We start from the raw sequence: 22,659 nt of genomic DNA on the forward strand, positions 1-22,659 counted from the left end.
GCCTGTCCACCATCTACAAAGCACAAGTCAGGAGTGTGATGGAATACTCCCCACCTGCCTGGATGAGTGCAGCTCCAATAACATTCAAGAAGCTGGGCACTGTCCAGGGCAAAGCAGCCCACTTGATTGACAGCCCTTCCACAAACATTCACTCCCTCCACCACTGACGCACAGTATCAGCAGTGTGTACCATCTACAAGATGCACTGCAGGAATTCACCAAGGCTCCTTCACAGAATCACAGAATCTCAGAATCACAGTGCAGAAGAGGCCCTTCGGCCCATCGAGTTCGCACCGACACGTAAGAGACACCTGACCTACCTACCTAATCCCATTTACCAGCACTTGGCCCATAGCCTTGAAAGTTATGTCATGCCAAGTGCTCATCCAGGTACTTTTTAAAAGGATGTAAGGCAACCCGCCTCCACCACCCTCCCAGGCAGTGCATTCCAGACCATCACCATCCTCTGGGTAAAAAAGTTTTCCCTCACATCCCCCCTAAACCTCCTGACCCTCGCCTTGAACTTATGCCCCCTTGTGACTGACCCTTCAACTAAGGGGAACAGCTGCTCCCTATCCACCCTGTCCATGCCCCTCATAATCTTGTACACCTCGATCAGGTCGCCCCTCAGTCTTCTCTGCTCCAACGAAAACAACCCAAGTCTACCCAACCTCGCTTCATAACTTAAATGTTTCATCCCAGGCAATATCTTGGTGAATCTCCTCTGCACCCCCTCCAGTGCAATCACATCCTTCCTATAATGTGGCGACCAGAACTGCACACAGTGCTCCAGCTGTGGCCTCACCAAGGTTCCATACAAATCCAACATGACCTCCCTACTTTAGTAATCTATCCCTCGATTGATAAAGGCAAGTGTCCCATTTGCCTTTTTCACCACCCCACTAACATGCACCTCTGCCTTCAGAGATCTATGGACACACACGCCAAGGACACTGGCTTCCAGTCACTAAAGCATCCTTCTGTCATCACCCTCTGCCTCCTGCAACAAAGCCAACTTTGAATCCTCCTTATCAAATTACCCTGTACCCCATGTGCATTTGCCTTCTTTATAAGTCTCCCATGTGGGACCTTGTCAAAGGCTTTGCTGAAATCCATATAAACTACATCAATTGCACTACCCTCATCTACACACCTGGTCATCTCCTCAAAAAATTCAATCAAATTTGTTAGGCATGACCTCCCTCTGACAAAGCCATGCTGACTATCCCTGATCAAACCTTTCCTCTCCAAGTGGAGATAGATACTCTCCTTCAGAACTTTCTCCAATAGTTTCCCTACCACTGACGTGAGACTCACTGGCCTGTAGTTCCCTGGCTTATCTCTACAACCCTTCTTAAACATCGGAACCACATTAGCTGTTCTCCAGTCCTCTGGCACCTCCCCCGTGGCCAGAGAGGAATTAAAAATTTGGGCAGTACCTTCCAAACCCATGACCGCTACCATCTAGAAGGACAAGGGCAGCAGATAGATGGGAACACCACCAGTTGGATGTTCCCCTCCAAGCCATTCACCATCCTGATTTGGAAATATATCGCCATTCCTTCACTGTCACTGGGTCAAAATCCTGTAACTCCCTCCCTAACAGCACTGTGGGTATACCTACACCACATGGACTGCAGCAGTTCAAGAAGGCATCTCTTCACCACCTTCTTAAGGGCAATTAGGGATGGGCAATAAATGCTGACCCAGCCAGCGACCCCCACTTCCTTTAAAATGAATAAAAACAAATTTCAGGAATCTCTCCCTTTGCCCTTTGCCCTGTTACTACCCAAGACTATATTAGGGTAGCTGAAGTCGCGCAGGGTGAGCATGCATCTCGAGAAAGATGCCATCGAGGACCTTCTCAGCCTCGCAGTGGCCGGCAGTGACTCCAGCTGCTCACCAGGCTCCGAAATGCTGATCACAAGTTCAAACAGCTGGAGGCACTTGCTGCACATCTGGTTGTCCAGGATACATGAAAGTACAATTGCAGGCAACTGGTCTCAGTTACCTTATCGCTTTGCTTTCGAGCCAATTAGTTACTCTGAATTTTTTTATTTTTAATGTTGATCCTTGGTTTAAATTGCTTAACACTGCCTTTCACCTCTGTACTGAATCCCCACTCTCTCCAAATTCCTGTCACCACACTATTTGTAAATTCTGTCAGTTCTGTGCACACAGCACAGACACACACATACTACCAGGATTTTGCCCTCGTCTAAGGTGCAATACTGGAAGGAGGCTCTGCCTCTCATGGGAGACCATGACCTCCGTTTGTCAGATGATTGGGCCTGAAATCAGCTCCGAATGTGTGGGTAGACACGCCATGCCAGTGGCTCTGAAGGTCACTGTGGACCTCAGCTTCTATGCCACTGGCTCTTTCCAGGGCTCAGTGGGGGATCTGTGTGGACTCTCCCAATCAGCTGTCCACAGTTGCGTCGAGCCGGTGACAGAAGCTCTGTTCAGGCAGGTACTGACCTTTAGTCTAGACCGCATGGACGAGGTCAGCCAGGCTGAGTGAAACAGGGGCTTTGCAGTGCTTGCTGGGTTCACCCACGTCCAGGGTGCCATCGACTGCACACATGTGGCCATCAAGGTGCCAGCGGGTCAGCCGGATGCCTTCGTCAACAGGAAAGGATTCCACTCCATGAACATGCAGATAGTGTGTGACCACAGGATGCAGATTCTGCAAGTTTGTGCAAGGTACCCTGGCAGCTCCCATGACGCGTGCATCCTCAGACACTCCCAGGTGCTGAGGCTCTTCACTGCTCCAGCCCGACTGGATGGATGGCTGCTGGGTGACAAGGGCTATCCATGGAAGAGGTGGCTCATGGTGCCTCTCCACCACCCAAGAACAGAGGCAGAGCAGCGGTACAATATGAGTCATGCCTCCACAAGGGCGGTGGTAGAGAGGACCATAGGTCTTCTCAAGATGTGCTTCCAATGCCTGGACCGTTAGGGGGTCACACTGCAATATCCCCCAGAGTGGGTGTCACTGATAGTGGTTGCAGGCTGCGCTCTCCACAATCTGGCACTGGCAAGGGGGGACCCACTGGAGGAAGAGAATCTTCACACAGCTGCACAAGCCACAGATGATGAGTCCAGTGGTGAGCAAGAGGAGCACGGTGAGGAGAATGCTGAGGGCATGGAGGCAGACCTCAGTAACCCCCAGGGAGGCAGGGACACCAGGGTCGCCTTGATCCAATGCTCCTTCAGGTAGCCTACCAAAGGTCAGCTTCAACCACATGCGAGGGCTGCCGTCTCCATCCCGGATGTCTGAAAGGACTCTTTCATTTGAACACAAGGAACACTCAGTACGTACAATGAAGTCCGAACTTCAGAGCCACTTAGGTCCAGCATTACACACTGGCGTACCCTGCACTAATAAAATAAAAAGGTGAAGCATACTCAGGCCTGACGACAAAAACAACATTGATCTCATTTTGACAATTCCAAACTATTTACATAAACTTCTCTGGTCTTCATTCCCAGACCAGTATGGATAAAGTAAACATGAATGAACATAAAATCACCCCTGACCAGTCCCTCTTGTGCTCATGGTGCCTTTAACTTATGTTTACGGGTGCTATGTCTAGGTGCTCCCCCTCGCTGGCACAGGTATTGGAGGCAGCCTGTTGACCCTGCTGTCTTGTTGGCCTTGGTGACCTTGGCGGTTGTCCTTTGGTCAGTGGAATCTGTGCTGGCTCCACCTGGGAGGGACCAGCCAATGCCACGGCTGGCATCTCCCCAGTCGCTGCAGCCTCACCAGATGCCACGGTCACTGGCAGAGGGCCGGAGGAGCTGCTGCCATCATCCAGTGCGCCCTGAGAGGAGCCCGCAGAGATGACAGGCAGCTCGTGTGCCAATGTGAGGTTGCTCTGGACCTCTCTGCTCACCGTTGATGTACGGGAAACCAGCTGGGGTACTGGCTGCCTCATCCACCTCCCACACTGGCACTGACCACCTGAGGTCAGTGCCTGTGTGAGGGCTTGCAGGTCCAAATGCAACCCCAAGAACCCCTGATTCTGTCCCTGGAGCTGCCTCTCTTTGAGAGTCACCATTCTCTCAATGGAGGAGGCAGTGTGCTCGCTCATGAGGGTCAACACAGTGCTCACACTCCTCATGGACTCCTCCAACACGGAGACCATGGCACACAGACTCTCATGGATCTATGCAGATCCTCCTGCACATCTCGCTGGATATCCAGCATCTGCTGTCTAATGGACAACTCCAGAGGCTCATCATCAACCTGTGACTGAGCATCATCCTGGTCCTCCGACTGCCGGCACCCTGGGCGCTCTCTGCTTCTGCCTGCACCTCATGCGAGTGCGAAGTGCCCTCACTAACGTGCACTGAGATACAAGCCGCCGAATTAATGCCCACCGAAGTGTTAGTATCTGCACTGGTGCCTGGTTCAGAAAGCAGGTGTGATGCAGATGACAGTGTTGCCCGGTGGTCCTCTGGTATCAGGGATGGACCTTCGGGGTCTGCAGGTGGGTCACCTGCAAGCGAACCTAAAAGGGAGAACAAGGACATGTCATTAGTTAAAGTCATCACACTGTCACTGTGCATGCCAGGTACCCTGGTGAGACAATGGAGATCTGTATCATGGTGCCATCGTCTTTCAATGATCAATGGGGACTCCAGGTTCAAGGCTCCCATCAATGAAGAAACTGCACAATCCAAAACTCTCACCTCTGTGCACTGCACTCTTACCTTTGTCTGGCACCCCTGTCCCTCCACACCGGTTGCACGGGGAGCGTGCTGGCTCTCCAGCTCCAGGTCATCTTGCTCGGATCTGCTGAGCAGCAGGAGGCTGGGCAGAGCATCCGCCTATATGTGCCCTCTCTGCCTGGTTATGGCTGTCTTCTCCTGAAAGGACAGAGCAGCATTGATTAGTCCACTGTCTACCTGCACCGCCATTGCAGCCTGGCCAACCCCAGCTGAGAACACCTCGCAGGGTACATCTGATGGCCCTCAAGCCACAAGGCATACAGTCCAAGCAGCCAGGGCTCACCCACTTGTCCAGCTCTGGCGTGATTGACAGTTGGCACTCAGACTCTAGCACCCCTGAAGCCCACACCTGTGTATGGCCACACCTTAACACTTCTGCACACTGACCCATGCCAACACGGTACTCACCCTTCCTGAGTGCAGCCGGTCATTGAAGCGCTTCCAGCACTGCACCCATGTGCACCGCACCACATCATGGCTGCTCACCCAGGCTGCCACCTTCTCCCATGCCCTCTTGGTGAGGTGCGGTGGCCTCCTCCTCCCATCTCTGGGGACAAGGGTGTCCCTCCTGGCAGCCCCCTCCTCCAGGAGGACCGCGAGGCACTCATCTGAAAAGCGGGGGGCCAAGTGCCCACTCAACCTGCCTTCCCAACTTGAAATTGCTGACACACTGCAGGGCATCTTCAGAACAGCAGCCAGACGTCCTTCCCTGGCAGCCTTTCTGGGGCTGCCTGGGCCTTCTTCATACCGGCCGTCGTTTTGCCATTGGACCCGGCAGCAAACAGGCCCCCGCCCGCGCTTGGCCCTTCCCGACCAGTGAGGAGCCAGGCTTTAATTGACCCGCCAATGTGAAATCGCGGTCGGGACACGATTGTGGGTAGCGGTTGGTTTCACGGCTGCTCCCGGGCCCGCCCGCCGCGCCAACTCAACGAGGGCAAAATCATGCCCTAGGCCTCCTGTTGAACGGTCCACATGTGGATATTGGGTGACACCAGAATCAGGTTGATGAAAGGTGTCCTCCAGGGTCAGGAAGCGGTAGAATTTGAACAAGGTGCCTTGGGGGGAGATATGGTGAGGAAAAGCACAGCAAATGAGAAGAGAAACAGTTGGATGCTGAGCTGAAACCAGATGACCTGCCTTGCCACAGTGTTTGTTTCATTTTATATTCTCAATGTCACCACGTTCTCCTTGTTACTAACAGCTATCAGACTGTATCACTCAACTCCTGCAGCATGACTCCTCTCCACATAACCTTTAACCTCACCTATCCTTCCTCTTCCCATTCCCGTCAACCCCACATTCCATCATTCAAAATTTCTCTCAAACTCATTTGCCGAACTTCTCACCATTTGCCTCAAGCCACTCCACTTGCCAGTTTACCATATCATTCAGCTCCATCGCTCACATTGCCTCTATATATCCCTCAACCCTCCCTAGCCACTTTCTTATCAATTCCTTTAATCCCACTAACTACCTTTTCAACATATCTCTCCAATCCCATCAAACCAGGTTTTCACTAGATCCTTCAATGTTACCTATCCAGGTAATTAGCCAAAGTGCACAATGGACCATAGACACCCCTGTCCAGTAGACAGAGGCAATTGGTTATACATATCTTGTATGTGAGGGGCAAGGTGAGGAAGTAGGCGTCCATGAACTAACACATCTACATCTACAGTTTGACAATTTCAGTCAGAGATGACACAAGATGGTTGGTGTAGGAAATGGGAAAGCATAGCACTGGACGTCTGAAGCAGGAGAGCTTTAATCCTCAGCACTAACATCCCTCATTCTTCAGGAAGCTCTGACTGAATAAAATGCCATTTGGCCTTATTTTTTGCAGTGACGATTTCTCGGTGGGTCACAAGCCCTTATGATTCTGTATCAGATTTTATTGGCGAGTTAACAACTCCTGGCCTGTGTCTTTCAGGTTTCTCTCATCTTCCTCATCAGTGGCCTGGTGATCCTCGGTTACTGCTCTTCAGTCAGCAACCAGTCTACCTACCAGGGAGTGGTGAAAGAGATCTGTGGACCCGCCATTGGGAAACTCTGCGAAATCTGCTTTGTCTTTAATGTCTTCATGATCTCAATCGCGTTTCTTGTTGTTGTCGAAGATCAGCTCAGCAAATGTAAGTGGGAGTCAGGAGCTGGCACTAGTTTTTGATTGTCTCCTAATTGCTGAACTCCTCAGAGGCTGTGAACACAATAGTTTCACCTTTGACCTCGCAACCATCCATTCTCCCCCCTGTTGGTACATTGTAAAATGTCCATCTCAGGCATAGGAAACATAAGAGGAGGCCATTCAGTCCCCCGGGCCTGTTCTGTCATTCATTTAAAGCATGGCTGATTGCCTTTGCTCCATATCTATTGACACGATCAAAATCTACAAAATTCTATCAACCTGAGCCTTGACTTCTCCAAATGTTACCCAGCAACCACAGCCTTCTGGAGGGGCAGTTCCAAATTCCCACCCCTTATGTGAAAAAGTGCTTCCTTATTTCCCTTCTGAATGACCTAGTTCTAATTGTAAAACTCTGTCCCCTTATTCAGGTGTCACCCACCAGAAAAAACAAAGGGCTTAGATTTTCCCTCTGGGGACCAGGAAACAGGAGTCAAAGGCCCAAGCACACCCAGCCCTTGGGGTAAACAGTTACTCATTTGGGTTTTCACAGGATTCCCCCCTTAATTGGCTTGGAGAAAGTTTCCCTGTCCAATTAAGGGCAGTGGACTGGCTCACAAAGCTCGGAAGGCCAATCAGAGGCTGCCCAGCAGGGAAGGAACAGCAGGCTGCCATACCAGGTAAGTGAGAGAGAGGGCACTTCAAAATGGAGACGCCCTCTCTCCAAATTCTTCAAACCTTTAATTTAAAAAAGAAGTTCAGCAGCCAGGTGAACACTGTGGAGGGCCCAAAGGCAAGAAGGAGCGCAGAAACCAGTGCACTGGCAGGCGGCTAATTTTTGGCCCCAGCCATCTCTTACCCAGGCCCCAACGAGAGCTGAAAATCTAGCCTGATCTCTCTGCATCTATCCCATTAAATCCTTTAGACATTTGAAACACCTCAGGTTATCCCTAAACATTCTCAACTCATAGGGAATACAAGCCATGTTTCTGCGACCTGTCCTGAATGTAAATCTTAAAGCCCAGCTTTGACCATCTAAGTTTATCCCATGGGTTAGTGACTGACCTCTGGCTCATTGCTGCCAATGATACTCTGAGATGGGCAAGAGCTGGATTTTCTTCTCATCAGCCTCTTCCTCTGAGGAAGTCCCTGTTACCTCTCCCACCCACAGGGATGTCCTTTGAGCTCCCCAGTGCACACTGTGCTTTGATACGGTGAGGGAGGCTCCCTCAGCTGACACCATGCGTTCTGTTTCAGTGTGTGACTCAATGGCTAACAATGAAACCACGTCAGAGGGTGTACAATCCCCACGGCCATGGTACACGGACCACCAACTGGGGCTATCTGCTGTCTGCCTCTTGGTCATCCTGCCACTATCGGTCCCTGAGGAGATTGGCTTTCAGAAGTACATCAGGTACAGTAACCCAATAGTGCAGCAATGATGCGGTGCCTTCATTGTCTTGTAGTTTCATTTCCACTGGAGCTGAGAAATACGTCAATCTGAGGTGAGAGAACAAACCGTGGACAGGCTAAGAGGGAATAGGGAACACTCTGAAGATTCTTCAGGCAGAGGTCACCATGCTTGTGACCCAGAGGCGTGCCCATTGCTGTTCTCCATCACCCGCCCATGCCAGTGGGATCAGTGAGTGCCCTTAAATTTGCAGGCGGGCAGGCAGGCTGGCGCATGTATCACCCAGCTCATACTGTGCAGAACTCTCTGCCATTGTTCTCTCTCGGGCAGGGGTGGGACACCTTGGTCCCTCCCTGATCTTAGTCAAGGTCCCTTCAGCCTTCTGAGCAATTTACAAAAACAGAGGTCCTGGGGCTGGGCTGGGGGTAGTGGTGGGGGTTCCAGGCAATTTGCCTGATGTGGATCCTACTAGTAGATCTTAACCTGCTGGAGGCCAGATGCCTCATCGTCTGTGAGTGCGGGCCTCCTCCTGGCTTCGGTTAACAGGTGTGGAGTAGAGATCCTGGAGCAGGGACTCCCCTGTGGCTCCACCCCGGGCCTCTGGTTGTTTTTAGCCTTATAAAGAATCAAAGTGATTCCGCCCTCTCCAAGGGAAGCGATCAGGAAGCAGCAGGTTGGGCATTCCAGCAGTCTCTTCCCAGAGCTAGTCAGAAAACCAGCAGAAACTTCAAGTAGTTTGGAGCCGATATCTTCATATGCTGGGCAAAGGAATGAGCTGTTGAATATGAGATCAGTGCCTAAGTGAACAAGGATGGTGTGTGGTAAAAGGAAATGGGTAAAGTGTGAAATAAGCTCTTTACTTTGGTTTGCACCATTGAAGCTGATGTAGAGCAGTTTTGAAGGAGAGCGGGTCAGTTCCTGAGGATAGAGGTGCTGCCTCTGCCTGGAAACATAGGACAGATGAATGGTTATTGTTTGTGTACTAAACAAACTCCAGATGGTAAAGCTATGAAATTACTGTCTTGAGTTTATGAGTCTTTGAGTCTTTGAGTGGATGAATGGTTAACACATTGGGGTGAGACATTCTCGTGTCTGCTATCACTGTGAGTTCTGCTCTGCCTGCCCTCCTCGGGTATCACTCACTCTATAAGTCATCTCAGTATTGTGTGTTTCGTAAGGGGTTGCCTCCTGCCTCCTGATATCTGATTCTAAAATAACATAGCCCAGGCAGGTTCAAATATCATTCCCTTGGGTCCAAACTTCCTTTCCTGGGCCCCATGTTTGCTGATGTTGTTAAAGATCCAGGGACTGTAACCCCTCCCCTTCAAATGGTCTTCATCACCGTCCTCAAAACAAAATGAATCCTTGGCCCTTCTTTCCTTGGAAAATAACACCCAATCCCCATCCTCACTTCCCTCTCAAAGGTCCTTTCGAATATTGTCTCCTCCCAAGTCAGTTCCCATCTTTCCCGGAACTCCATGTTTTAATCCCTCCAATCAGGTTTAGTCCCTGTAGCAACACCAAAACGGCTCTTATCAAAGTCACAAATGACACCTGATGTGTCTGGGACAAAGGTAAACTTTCCCTCCTCATCGTCCCATATCTCATCGACATGTTTCCGCTCAGTGACACCACCCATAAACACAGCATGAATTTTCACATGTACACTGATGACACCCAGCTCTACGTCACCCCCACCTCCCTCAACTCCTCTGCTATTGCTAAATGATCTGACTGCTTATCTAACATCCAGTACTGGATGAGCAGAAATCTCCATCAATATTGGAAAAACTAAAGCCATTGCCTTTGATCCCCACTACAAATTCCATTCTCTAGGCACCAACTCCATCCCTCTCCCTGGCAACAATCTAAGGCTTAATCAGACTGCTGGTAACCATAACATCATATTGAGATGAGCTTTCTACCTCATATTTGTGCATCACCAACACCACTGCACTCATTTCCAATTCCTTAACACCACCCAACTCCACCCCTCTCTCAGCTCAGCAGCTGCTGAATCGCTCATCCATGCCTTTGTTACTTCTAGACTTACTATTCCTCTGCTCTTCTGGCTGGCCTTTCGCATTTTACCCCCGATTAACCTGAGGTCATCTAAAACTCTGCTGGCTGTTTCTTAACCCATAACAAATCCTGTCCACCTATCACCACCCTCCAGCTTCTGGTTAAAGTAGTATCTCCATTCTAAAATCTTCATCCTTTTTTCCAAACCCCTCCACACCCTTGTCCCTCCCTATCTCTGTATGTTGGCCAGCCCTCCAAATCCCCAGGATAGGACTACCAAGTTATTTTTGCAGTGAGCAGGCACAGAGACAATGGGCCAAATGGCCTCCTGTGTTGAGGCCTTTAATGATTCTATGATTCCATATCTGCAGACTTCCAATTCTGGATTTTTGAGCAACCTCAATTTTAATCACTACACCATTGGCAGCTGCCAAAACCCTCACTCTGGAATTCTCTCGCTAAACTTCTCCACCTCTCTATCTCCCTCCCCACTTTAAGATGCTTCTTACATCCTACCTGGAAGACCCCTCCAAGTCACTCACCATCCTGACTTGGAAATATATCGCCGTTCCATCACTGTCGCTGGGTCAAAATCCTGGAACTCCCTCCCTAACAGCACTGTGTGTGTACCTACACCACTTGGACTGCAGCAATTCAAGAAGGCAGCTCACCACCACCTTCTCATGGGCAATTAGGGGTGGGCAATAAATGCTGGCCGATAATTGAAAGGTCTATTAAGACTATTAACGAGCTAATTAACTTGAAATTTAAGCTGCCCATCCAGCCTATCGGTTGGAGGGCATGCGAAAAGGCCAAGCGGTCTTTACATTTTTTAGGAAACCTCATCCACGAGTGGGAATGAGGATTCCTAAAGCAAATGAACATTAAATAAAAACTTTATTTTGAATTTAAAAACATGTCCCATCTCTTGTCACACAGTCACATGAGGGGGCATGTTTCATTAAATTTTATTATTAATTTTTTTAAAAAGCGCTCCAATCTCCCTGAAGCAGCTCCGTGCCTCGGGGAGATTGAAGCGTTCTTTCACGCGCTTGCACGAACTGCGCTCGAGGCCCACTCGCCCTACTCCCACCCACCCGCACAGGTAGCACTGAGTGCTGTCGCTCGTGATCCACGCAGGGAGAGCCTTAATTGGCCCACCCGCGTGAAATCGTGGAGCAGAGCCGATCAAGGGCAGCAGTCGGCTCCCCAACCACCCCCACCCGCTCCCACCAAGCCCACCCGACGTGGGAAAAATTCAGGCCATGAATTTCTCTCTAAAGTCAGCCCAAGCCTGTGACTTGCTACCTCTTGTTAAACAGCTTATTTCCCAGCCAGTCAGTGTGCAGTTGTGAAACAAAAACAAAAATTGCTGGAAAAGGTCAGCAGGTCTGACAGCATCTATGGAGGGAAAGACAGAATTAACGTTTCGAGTCCGTATCGAGTCCGGTCTTGAAACGTTAACTCTGGCTTTCTCTCCGCAGATGCTGTCAGACCTGCTGAGTGTTTCCAGCAATTTTTGTTTTTGTTCCAGATTTCCAGCATCCGCAGTATTTTGCTTTTATCCTAATGTGCTGTTGTAATCTGATTCACACAGCTTGATGCAGCTTACCTTCCTGTGATGGCACAAAATAAAGAACACGCCATACTTCCCCACATTATTGATTATCTTAATTGACAGAAACAAAATGGCTTCCAGCTGTTCCTCCAGCTTTTCTGAGTTTCTCAGTCTCACTAAACCTGTTACAGAGCACTGTTGAAAAGTTTGCGTAACTCCAAATCTTTACCTGGCCCTTTGTCTGCTTTTATCTCTTTATTCACAGACAGTTTGGGATTTTCCTGTCTGCATGAGACATTTTCCAATTACCCACTTGCTGACAAATTGTTTCTTCTTTAGATCCTGGGGAAAAACAGCTTCCATTGAACAGATAAAGCACCTTTTGCCACAGTGGCTTATAAACCTGTGAGATTGCACTTTGCTTTAAAACCATCATTAGTATTAACTCTTATTTCCAAATCCTTTGCACTGACAGAAAGTCTAAGAAACCCTGAAATGGAGGAGCTACTTTAACCTGTACAACAGTGCATGCAGCAAACACAGCCCATATCAAATTTATATCTAGAAATTCAGCTTCTTGGAGACTTGAATACAATTATAGTTTTTGGACTCAAATTGTTTAGTTTGAAAATCTCCACAGAAATGCATTTTAAAGATGGGTTTTGCTGGCATTGTCTTCGACCAGTGATGTCATTGGGTTTTCTGCCCATGCAGGGACAAGTGTGCACGTGCAGGCGGGTATCAGTGGCACCTTGCACAGTCATCTTGTGTTGACAGGGGACACAGTGTTTGACATATTCAGGCCAAATAGTAATCTGTGCACTGACCTATAAAACGACAATTATCACTTTCCAAACTTCTTGGATCAGTTGGGATAAAACCTAAAGCCCATTAGCGATTGAGTAATGAAATAGGTTAGTACTTGAGTAATATCTTCAGGAGTTCAAACTTGTATCTGATAGTTGAGAAGTTACTTATGCAGTCCTTATATTCAAAAGCAGAAGGACAGTGGGGGTAATTATAGGCAAGTTACCCTGATAATTCCAATTCGGAAAATTCTGAGGGTGTTTCACCGGATGCAATGAACGTTCAACTCAAGAATATTGTGCAGTAAAAGCCTTCTTGAAATTCAGTTATTTAATGAAGCTTTGGATTAACCTTACTATCATTCACTTATTTTTTCCCAACGTCTGTCTGGGAAGTATATTGTAACGCTTGTTCTTTGACACTGTCAGGGGGGCAGATTAATACAATTTGTTGTCATAGGAACATAGGAAGGATCAGGAGGAGGCCATTCAACCGTTTTTCCACTCCACAATTAGATCAGGCCTGATCTGTGGCCCAGGTCTTCCAGTCTCTGGACCATTGAAGACTGGACGCTCGTCAGGAAGCTGTGGAAGTCCCAGAATGCTGACTCAGTGGGAATTGCCTGGCATGTTTGGACTTCTAATGGACAAATCCCCTGCTCCCTGGGACCTTCAGAAAAGTGTCCGAATCTGAGCTACGGTCAGAGACTTTGGACGGTTCTGGCTTACTTACCTGGATAGTTACCCAGGAAAGGTTAGACAGAAAATTCCTAGTCAAATTCCTAGGTAACTATACAACTGGCCCCCTAGCACTCACACTGTGCCCCAAGACACCCCCCTCCCAACCCCCCAACTACCCCTCTGACACCCCAACTCCCCCCTGACACCCTGCCTCCAAACCCCCCAACTACCCCAACCTGACTAGCCCACACCACCCAACCTGACCCCTGACCCCCTGAATCCCCGACCCACCCTGACTAGCTCCAAACCTGGCAAGTCCTCCCAACCCAGCTACCCCCGACCCACCCACCCACCCACTCACCCACTCACCTCATCCAGCTGCCACCCTACCCAAATGCCACCCTGCCACCCTAAGCACTTTCCAGCCTACCCACCTTCCACCCAACCACCTCGCCCACCTGCATCTCTGCACACATCAGCCACACCGTCTCCCTACCCAGCTGCCACCCTACCCAGCTGCCCACTGACCTCATGCACTCTACCTACTTACCCACTCTCACACAACTACCCGCCCTGCCACCCTGCCCATTCACTCATTCAGCCTTTCACCCACATTCACACTGGATATGTATATTTACCTTACGGAGGCTCATTCTGTAAAAAGGTGTTGTTTCTCCGCTGATTCTCTAAGTCGCTCCCTGTGAGGATTCCTGAACTGAGGAATTACTTATGTATTGTGGAGGGGAAGTCGGAGCCTTTTTAACGTATCCAGGTAACTGGGAAGCTTTCTGTCTGATCAGTGTCAGGCACAGGGGATCGGAATCTGATTGGAAGTTTTGAGCAGAAATCTTAGCTTCAACCTCCTGCCTTAGTTCAAAAACTTCTCATTCTCTTGCCTAACAAAAATCTATTAATCTTATTTTAAAAATTTCCAATTAGCCCTCAACCTCAACAGATTTTTGTGGGAGGGGGTGAGTGGGGCAGATCTCCAGATTTCAACTCTCCTTTGTGTGTAGATGTGCTTCCTGACATCACCCGGACCTGTTTAGCTTGAAGTTAAAGTTCATGTCCCTTGTTGTGGACACACCCCCATCACAGGAAACTCTTTCGAGTTATCAACAGTCACAGATTGCAACTCTTCCAAGTACAATCACAGTTCTTGGTTTCCGGGAGTGGGACATGAACCCACAACCCTCTGATTCAAAGGCGAGGGTGCTATGGACTGAGCCACAGCTGACACCTCCCCCGCCCCCCCGCCCCCCAACACAGGAAAGAGTATCTCTCTATCGACCCTGTCAAGTACTTTAAATCATCTAAAGTGCACCATTTAGATCAGCCTTAATCTGTAACCAAGGCAACCCCAGTCTGATCGATAGAAAACTGATGAAGCAGCAGTAAAGGTGTATAATCAGTAAGTAATAAACCCTTGGATTGCCACCAAGAAATGGAAGGATGGAAATGTTTAAAGCCCAGAAGGTAACCTAATGTTGTAAAATATACTGATCACATCAAGCTGCTTGCTCAGAAGTCAATGTAGGGTACGCTAAAAATGTTCAAATAGCCAATGGCAAAGGTTATAAATGGGCCAATCAGTGGCATATGGGGATGAATGTAGAAAAACTTACATAAACTTGTGTGAGTCGAGATGAGCGAGTGTGTGTGTGTGTGCGCGCAAGTGTGTATGTGCGCGCAAGTGTGTGTGTTTATGTTCGTGTGCGTAGGTGTATGTGTGTGTTTGTGAGTGCATGTGAATGTGTGTGTGTGTGTGTGTGTCTGTGTGTGTGTGTCTGTGTGTTTGTTTGTATGTGGGTGTGTGTGCCTGTGTGTGAGTGTAAATGTGCAATTGTGAGTGTGGGTGTGTGTCTTTGAGTGTGTGTGTGTGTGCATGTGAGTGTGTGAGTGTGTAATAGTGTGTATCTGTGTATGTGTTTATAAAGGTATGTGTCTGTCTGTGTATCTATGTCTGTGTGTGTGAGTGTGTGTGTGTCTGTCTGTATGTCTGTGTGTCCGTCTGCTTTTGTGTGCCTGCGTGTGCCCCTGTGCATGTATGTGTGTGTGTTTGTATGTGTGTGTGTGCATGCATGCATTTGTGTGTGTGCATATGTGTGTGTGTGTATGTGTTTATGTGTATGTATATGTGTGTGTGTGTATGTATGTGTGTGTGTGTGTATGTGTGTGTATATGTGCATGTATGTGTCTGTGTATGTGTGTGTGTGTGTCTCTCAGGATTGAATGTAATTTTCCCTGTTTTCATCACTTCTCTTTTCCTTCCCTCAGTATCCTGGGGACTTTAGCAGCCACATATTTAACAATTATGGTCGTTGTGAAATTCTACCTGATGAAGGATTCCACTTCCATCCCAGAGCATCACAGCTCCAGGTAAGAAGTAAGGAAGCTCAGGGTTTCTCTATTGCATAAAGGATAACAATATAATCCTGTCATTTCTGTGATGAGAGCTCACTCCAGTAGCTGAATCTACAGAGAATTCCAGTGTAATAGCACACCAGAGAGCCAGGACATCATTGAAACATTCTGTACCAATACAAACTATCTTTAATGTTTTCTGTCGGTTCTGACACAGCGTTTGAACGTGTGCTATCTTTACCATTAGCAATTCTCCCTTGGTAATTCTTGGTTTACTTTCACTGGTTTTGTCCCCGTAGGTCTTTCTAAAGTAGTAGTTTGTCACAGAGTTATGCAGTGTGTGAGACATCAGCCACCAAAAGCATAGGTACAAAGGATCAGAAGTAGGCCATTCAGCCCCTTGAGCGTCTTTCACTGTTCAATTATTTAATGGCTGAACCATATCTAAGTTCCAGCTGCCTTGTTTCTATAACCCTGAAAACCTTTGTCTAACAAATTATTTATCAATCTACTGAACTTCCCTCCAGACCCACTTATTACACCCAAGACTTGAGCTGGTATATTGCTCCATTCAGTGCACACAAGACCTCTCTCCAACAGCCTAGGGAATCGGGGAGTGAAAGGAGGAATTGTGGAGATAAAGGTGGAAAGATGTCTGAAAGGAGGAGTTATGTTGGGAAAATGTGAAAATGGAGTGAAAGGAAGAATGCAATTGGAAAAGAAGAGCAATGGAATAAAAAGGGGAATAATGGAGTGAAAGGAATGATTCAGTGAAAGACGGAATGATGGAGTGAGAGGGGAATGATGGCGTGAGAGGGGGAATGATGGAGTGAGAGGGGGAATGATGAAGTGAGGGGGGAATGATGGAGTGAGAGGGGGAATGATGGAGTGAGAGGGGAATGATGGAGTGAGAGGGGAATGATGGAGTGAGAGGGGGAATGATGGAGTGAGAGAGGAATGATGGAGTGAGAGAGGAATCATGGAGTGAGAGGGGGAATGATGGAGTGAGAGAGGGAATGGTGGAGTGAAAGGGGAATGATGGAGTGAGAGGGAGAATGATGGAGTGAGAGAGGGAATGATGGAGTGAGAGGGAGAATGATGGAGTGAGAGGGGAATGATGGAGTGAGAAGGGAATGATGGAGTGAAAGGGGAATGATGGAGTGAGAGGGGAATGATGGAGTGAGAGGGGGAATGATGGAGTGAGAGAGGGAATGATGGAGCGAGGGGGGAATGATGGAGTGAGAGGGGGGAATGATGGAGTGAGAAGGGAATGATGGAGTGAAAGGGGAATGATGGAGTGAGAGGGGAATGATGGAGTGAGAGGGGGAATGATGGAGTGAGAGAGGAATGATGGAATGAGAGGGGGAATGATGGAGTGCGAAGAGAATGATGGAGTGAGAGGGAAAGATGGAGTGAGGGGGGATGATGGAGTGAAAGGGAAATGATGGAGTGAGAGAGGGAATGATGGAGTGAGAGGAGGAATGATGGAGTGAGAAGGGGAATGATGGAGTGAGAAGGGATAAATAGAATACCTCTATCAAATCTCCCCTCAACCTTCTCTTCTACAAGGAAAACAACCCCAGCTTCTCCAATCTCTCCATATGACTGAAGCTCCTTATCCCTGGAACCTGCACCTTCTCTAATGCCTTCATGTCCTTCCTATAGTCCAGTACCCAGAACTGGACACAATGCTCCAGTTGAGGTTGAGTCTGTGCTTTTGTTCTCCATGTTGCCATAAGAGTGACAGAGGAGTGGAAGATTAAATGGGGGAATGGTGGAGTAGAAGAGGGATTGGATGAGAAGGGGGAATGGTGGAGTACAAGAGGGATTGGATGAGAAGAGAGCATCTCTATGAAAAGGAGGGGAATTTGGATCGATAACATTCTGGGGAAGTAACGGTCTTTGTTCTGCTGAAAATCCAACAGTCACTTTGATTAAACCTCGATTAATTGAAGTGCAAACATGTGAAAAATGAACCAGTGTATCACATTTCAAAATGCAAACATGATGTTGTTTACTGAGGGAGCATTAGAAACCCACCAGCTGCTTTGTACTTCTCTGCTTGACTTTTCATCTCCCTCCTTTATTAAGAAAGGGATATTTTGTGTCCCTACAGCTTAAGATACATAAACCCTGGGCTAGCTGTTTTTACATGTGGCAATCAGGGTGGACTTCATGATGTGGTCTAACCTGAGAAGTCAGTCAATGTTTGCTGATTTTCTAAGTTGGCCTGTATGGCGATGTCAGCCACAGAAGTTTTAGTAACACAAGCTCCTGCCTCAGTGAAGAGAGCGTTCCCCAATGAACCAATGGTGAAACCTAGTCGGCAATGCTACTTCTCCTGGCATCAATGTTCCTCAGCTCCGATAAACCCAAAATCCACACCAAACCATGCCAATGAAAAACAAGAAAGCTGCAGAGAGAAAGGATTCTGCAATAACCCTAACTGTGGAGTGAGTCCATTAATAGTGAGTTTTATGATAAACTGCAGCTTACGCTCTGAGTTATTGTGCCTAACATAAAAAGGCAGCAGATGTATATTGCATGTCCCATGTTCTCCCTGCCAGGCACTTATGTTAAGCACCATTTTGTTTCATTCCCTCAGTGTTCCTTCATGGACAGCCACGTTCACAGTTGTGCCAACAATCTGCTTTGGATTCCAGGTAAGAGAGGGCTGATGGATCCCGGTGAAAGTTTTTATCTATCTCTGATATATTATGCTCCCGTAGAATTGGCCTCAGCTGCGATAAGTCTGGAATCAGGTTCTCCACCCTTTATAACATTAACTCCTTGGCTCAAGGATCTAGTCCACTTCCAGAGTGACTGGCTCTTGTACCCAGCTGTGTGGTAAATGGCTCACCATCTATACCTTCCTTAACTGGAGTTTAAAAATTCCACATTATAATTGCAGCCTGTGCACAAAAGAATTCTCACTTCATTATTCATTCTTCCAGTGATAATCCACTGGCTGTGCCCTTAATTGTGGGTGAATTTCCTCAGGGATTGGTGGGGGTGGTGGTCTTCCCAATTGGCAACTGTAATTGCACAAAACTTTCAGGAAACAGGAGGTTGGAGCGGGACGGGTGGACGATTGTGGGGGTAGGGGGTGAGGATAAGGGGTGGATGACAGAATTTCAATCCTTTCCTGCCAAAGTCACAGTAACCAATGGGAGAACCCTGGCAGAAATCCACTTGCTAAGTATTTTCAAAACTTTTTGTGTAGTTGGATGTATCTGTAAACAGTGTTAGCCAGTACTAAATATCCACTAATCCTATTCGGTTGCCACTGTTGTGTTAGATAGATAGGAGCATAGGAGCAGGAGTAGGCCATTCAGCCCATCAAGCCCACTCTGCCATTTAATACGATCATGGCTGATCATCCATTTCAATGCCTTTTCCCCATATCCCTTTAGGTCAATGGTATTTAGAAATCTGTCAATTTCTGCTTTAAACATCCTCAATGACTGAGCTTCTACAGCCCCCTGGGGTAGAGAATTCCAAAGATTCACACCCCTCTGAGTAAAACAAATTAATCTCATCTTGGTCCCTAAGTGGCTTCCCCCTTATTTTGAAATTGTGTCCCCTATTTCTAGACTCGCCAGCCAGGAGAAACATCTTACTTGCATCTATCCTGTCTGTTCCTTTAAGTATTTTGTAGGTTTCAATGAGATCACCTCTCATTCTTCGAAACTCTAGAGAATACAGGCTCAGTTTCCCCAATGTCTATCCATAAGACAGTCACGCCATCCCTGGAACAAGTCCAGAGAACCTTCGTTGCACTCCTTCTATGGCAATAATTTCCTTCCTAAGATAAGGGGACCAAAACTGCATACAGTACTCCAGGTGCAGTCTAAACAAGTTTCTATACAATTGAAGCAAGATTTCACTACTCCTGTACTCAAATCCTCTTTCAATAAATGCCAACATACCATTAGTCGCCCTAATTACTTGCTGCACCTGTATGTTAGCTTTCAGTGACTTATTGACGAGGACACCCGGGTCCCTTTGTACATCGACACTTTCAAATCTCTCAACATTTAAGAAATACTCTGCACACCTGTTCCACCTACCAAAGTGGATAACCTCACATTTTTTCACATTATATTCCGTCTGCCATGTAATGCCTTAGGAGTAGGCAATTCAGCCCCTCGAGCCTGCCCCGCCATTCAATATGATCATGGCTGATCTCATTTCGGCCTCAACTCCAATTTCCCGCGCTCTCCCCGTAACCTTTCAACCCATTACTAATTAAAAATCTGTCTATCTCCTCCTTAAATTTATTCAACGTCCTGGCATCCACTGCACTCTGAGGTAGTGAATTCCATGGATTCGCGACCCTTTGAGAAAAGTAATTCCTCCTCATCTCTGATTTAAATCTACCACCCCTTAGCCTAAAACAATGGCCTCTTGTTCTAGAATGCCCACAAGGGGAAACATCTGCTCTACGTCTACTTTGTCTATCCCCTTTAGCATTTTATATACCTCAATTAGATCTCCTCTCATCCTTCTAAACTCTAGCGAGTATAGGCCTAAACTGCTCAACCTCTCCTCGTAAGACAAGCCCCACGTCTCTGGAATCAATCTAGTGAACCTCCTCTGAACTGCCTCCAATGCAACTACATCCTTCCCCAAGTAAGGGGACCAAAACTGTGCACAGTACTCCAGGTGCGGTCTCACCAATGCCTTGTACAGTTGCAACAACACTTCCTTATTTTTATATTCTATTCCTTTCGCAATAAATGCCAAAATTCCATTTGCCCTCCTTATTACCTGCTGTACCTGCATACTAGCTTTCAGCGATTCATGCACGAGGACACCCAGATCCCTCTGCACTGAAGCATTCTGAAGTTTCTCTCCATTTAAATAATAAGTCGCCTTTTTATTCTTCCGACCAAAATGGATAACCTCACACTTATCCACATTAAACTCCATCTGCCAAATTTTGGCTCATTCACCTAACCTGTCCATATCCATTTGTAAATTTCTTATTTCTTCATTGCAACTTAATTTCCCACCTATTTTGGTGCCATCTGCAAATTTAGCTATAGTACCTTCTATCCCTGAATCCAAGTCATTAATATAGATTGTAAATAGCTGAGGCCCAAGGACCAAACTCTGTGGCGCCCCACTAGTTACAGCTTGCCATCCAGAAAAAGACCCATTTATCCCGACTCTCTGCTTTCTGTTGGTTAGCCAATCCTCTATCCAAGCTAACATATTACCCCTTACTCCATGTGATCTTATCTTGTGTATTAATCTTTTGTGTGGCACCTTATCAAAGGCCTTCTGGAAGTCCAGATATACTACATCTACAGGATCCCCATTATCCACCTTGCTTGTCACATCTTCAAATAACTCTAGCAAATTAGTCAAACATGATTTACTCTTCATAAAACCATGCTGACTCTGATGGATTGCATTTTGACTTTCCAAATGCCCCATTACAACTTCCTTAATTATGGATTCCAACAATTTTCCAACGACAGATGTTAAACTAACTGGCCTATAGTGTCCTACTTTCTGCCTCCCCACCTTTTTGAATAAGGACATTATATTAGCATTTTTCCAATCCACTGGACCTTTCCAGAATCCAGGGAATTTTGGAATATTATAGCCAATGCATCCACTATCTCCCCTGCCACTTCCTTTAAGACCCTGGGATGTAGGCCATCAGGTCCTGGGGACTTGTCACCTTTTAATCCCAATAATTTGCTCAGTACTTTTTCTCTAATGATGGTGATTGTCCTAAGTTCCTCCTTCTCTGTACCCTCTGCTCTACCTGTTATTATTGGGACGGTACTAGAGTCCTCCACCGTGAAAACTGAGGCAAAATATTGATTAAGCGTCTCTGCCATTTCTGTGTTCCCCATTATTATTAACTCCCCAGTCTCATCTTCCATGGGACCAACATTCACTTTAGTTGCTCTCTTTCCTTTTATATACTTGTAGAAGCTTTTGCTATCAGTTTTTACATTTTGCACTAGTTTTCTTTCATAATTTACCTTTGCTCTTTTTATTATTTTTTTAGTAACCCTTTGTTGATCTTTAAAAGTTTCCCAATCTTCCAGCCTGCCACTGGCCTTTGCAATTTGGCATGCCTTAGTTTTTGCCTTTATGTTATCTTTAACTTCCTTGCTTAGACATAGATGCTTTTTCCCCCTCTTACCATCTTTCTTCCTCTTTGGAATATATTTTACTTGGGAAGAATTGAATATCTCCTTAAATATCTGCCACTGTTCATCAGCTGTCCTACCTTGTAGTCTTCCTGCCCAGTCCACTGGGGCCAAATCTGCCCTCATCCCTATGTAGTTACCTTTGTTTAACTCCACAACACTAGCATGGGACTCAAGTTTCTCGCTCTCAAACAGAACTTGAAATTCTAGCATGCTACTCTTCCCTAGAGGATCCTTTACTATGAGGTCATTAATTAATCCCATCTCATTACACAAAACCAAATCCAGAATAGCGTGCTCCCTGGTTGGTTCCACAACATATTTCTCCAAGAAACAATCTCTAATACACTCTATGAACTCTCCCTTGCCAATTTGATTAGTCCAGTCTATATGCATATTAAAATCACCCATGATTATTGCTGTGCCTTTCTTAAATGCTCCCAGTATTTCCTGGTTTATACTGTGCCCTACTGCTGAACTACTATTTGGGGACCTATAGATTATTCCCACCTGGGACTTCTTTCCCCTGCTATTTCTTATTTCTGCCCAGACTAACTCTACATCTTGCTCTCCAGTGCCTTTATCATTCCTCACTATAGCACTGATCTCTTCCTTTACTAACAAAGCTACACCACCTCCTTTTCCTTCCTGCCTATCCTTCCGAAACATTGGGTACCCTTGGATATTCAACTCCTAAACCTGTTCTCCCTGTGACCACGTCTCAGTAATCGCCACCAAATCATACCTATTTATCTCTATTTGTGCTGTTAACTCATTAGTTTTATTCCAAA

The 22,659-nt window shown here is 47.0% G+C and overlaps 1 protein-coding gene across 1 annotated transcript in view; it reads left to right on the plus strand.

Moving 5' to 3' along the window:
- The window catches only part of LOC144681346 (putative sodium-coupled neutral amino acid transporter 8), an 80,981-nt gene that overhangs the window by 34,010 nt on the left and 24,312 nt on the right, over nucleotides 1-22,659 (plus strand). Inside the window, exons 2-5 of the mRNA XM_078542940.1 lie at nucleotides 6,665-6,863; nucleotides 8,111-8,267; nucleotides 15,609-15,710; nucleotides 18,301-18,358. Coding sequence (XP_078399066.1) covers nucleotides 6,665-6,863; nucleotides 8,111-8,267; nucleotides 15,609-15,710; nucleotides 18,301-18,358 — 516 coding nt within the window. The remainder of the gene's footprint in view (nucleotides 1-6,664; nucleotides 6,864-8,110; nucleotides 8,268-15,608; nucleotides 15,711-18,300; nucleotides 18,359-22,659) is intronic.

The sequence above is a fragment of the Cetorhinus maximus genome, chromosome 6 (genome assembly GCF_964194155.1).
Source record: "Cetorhinus maximus chromosome 6, sCetMax3.hap1.1, whole genome shotgun sequence".
NCBI lineage: Eukaryota > Metazoa > Chordata > Chondrichthyes > Lamniformes > Cetorhinidae > Cetorhinus > Cetorhinus maximus.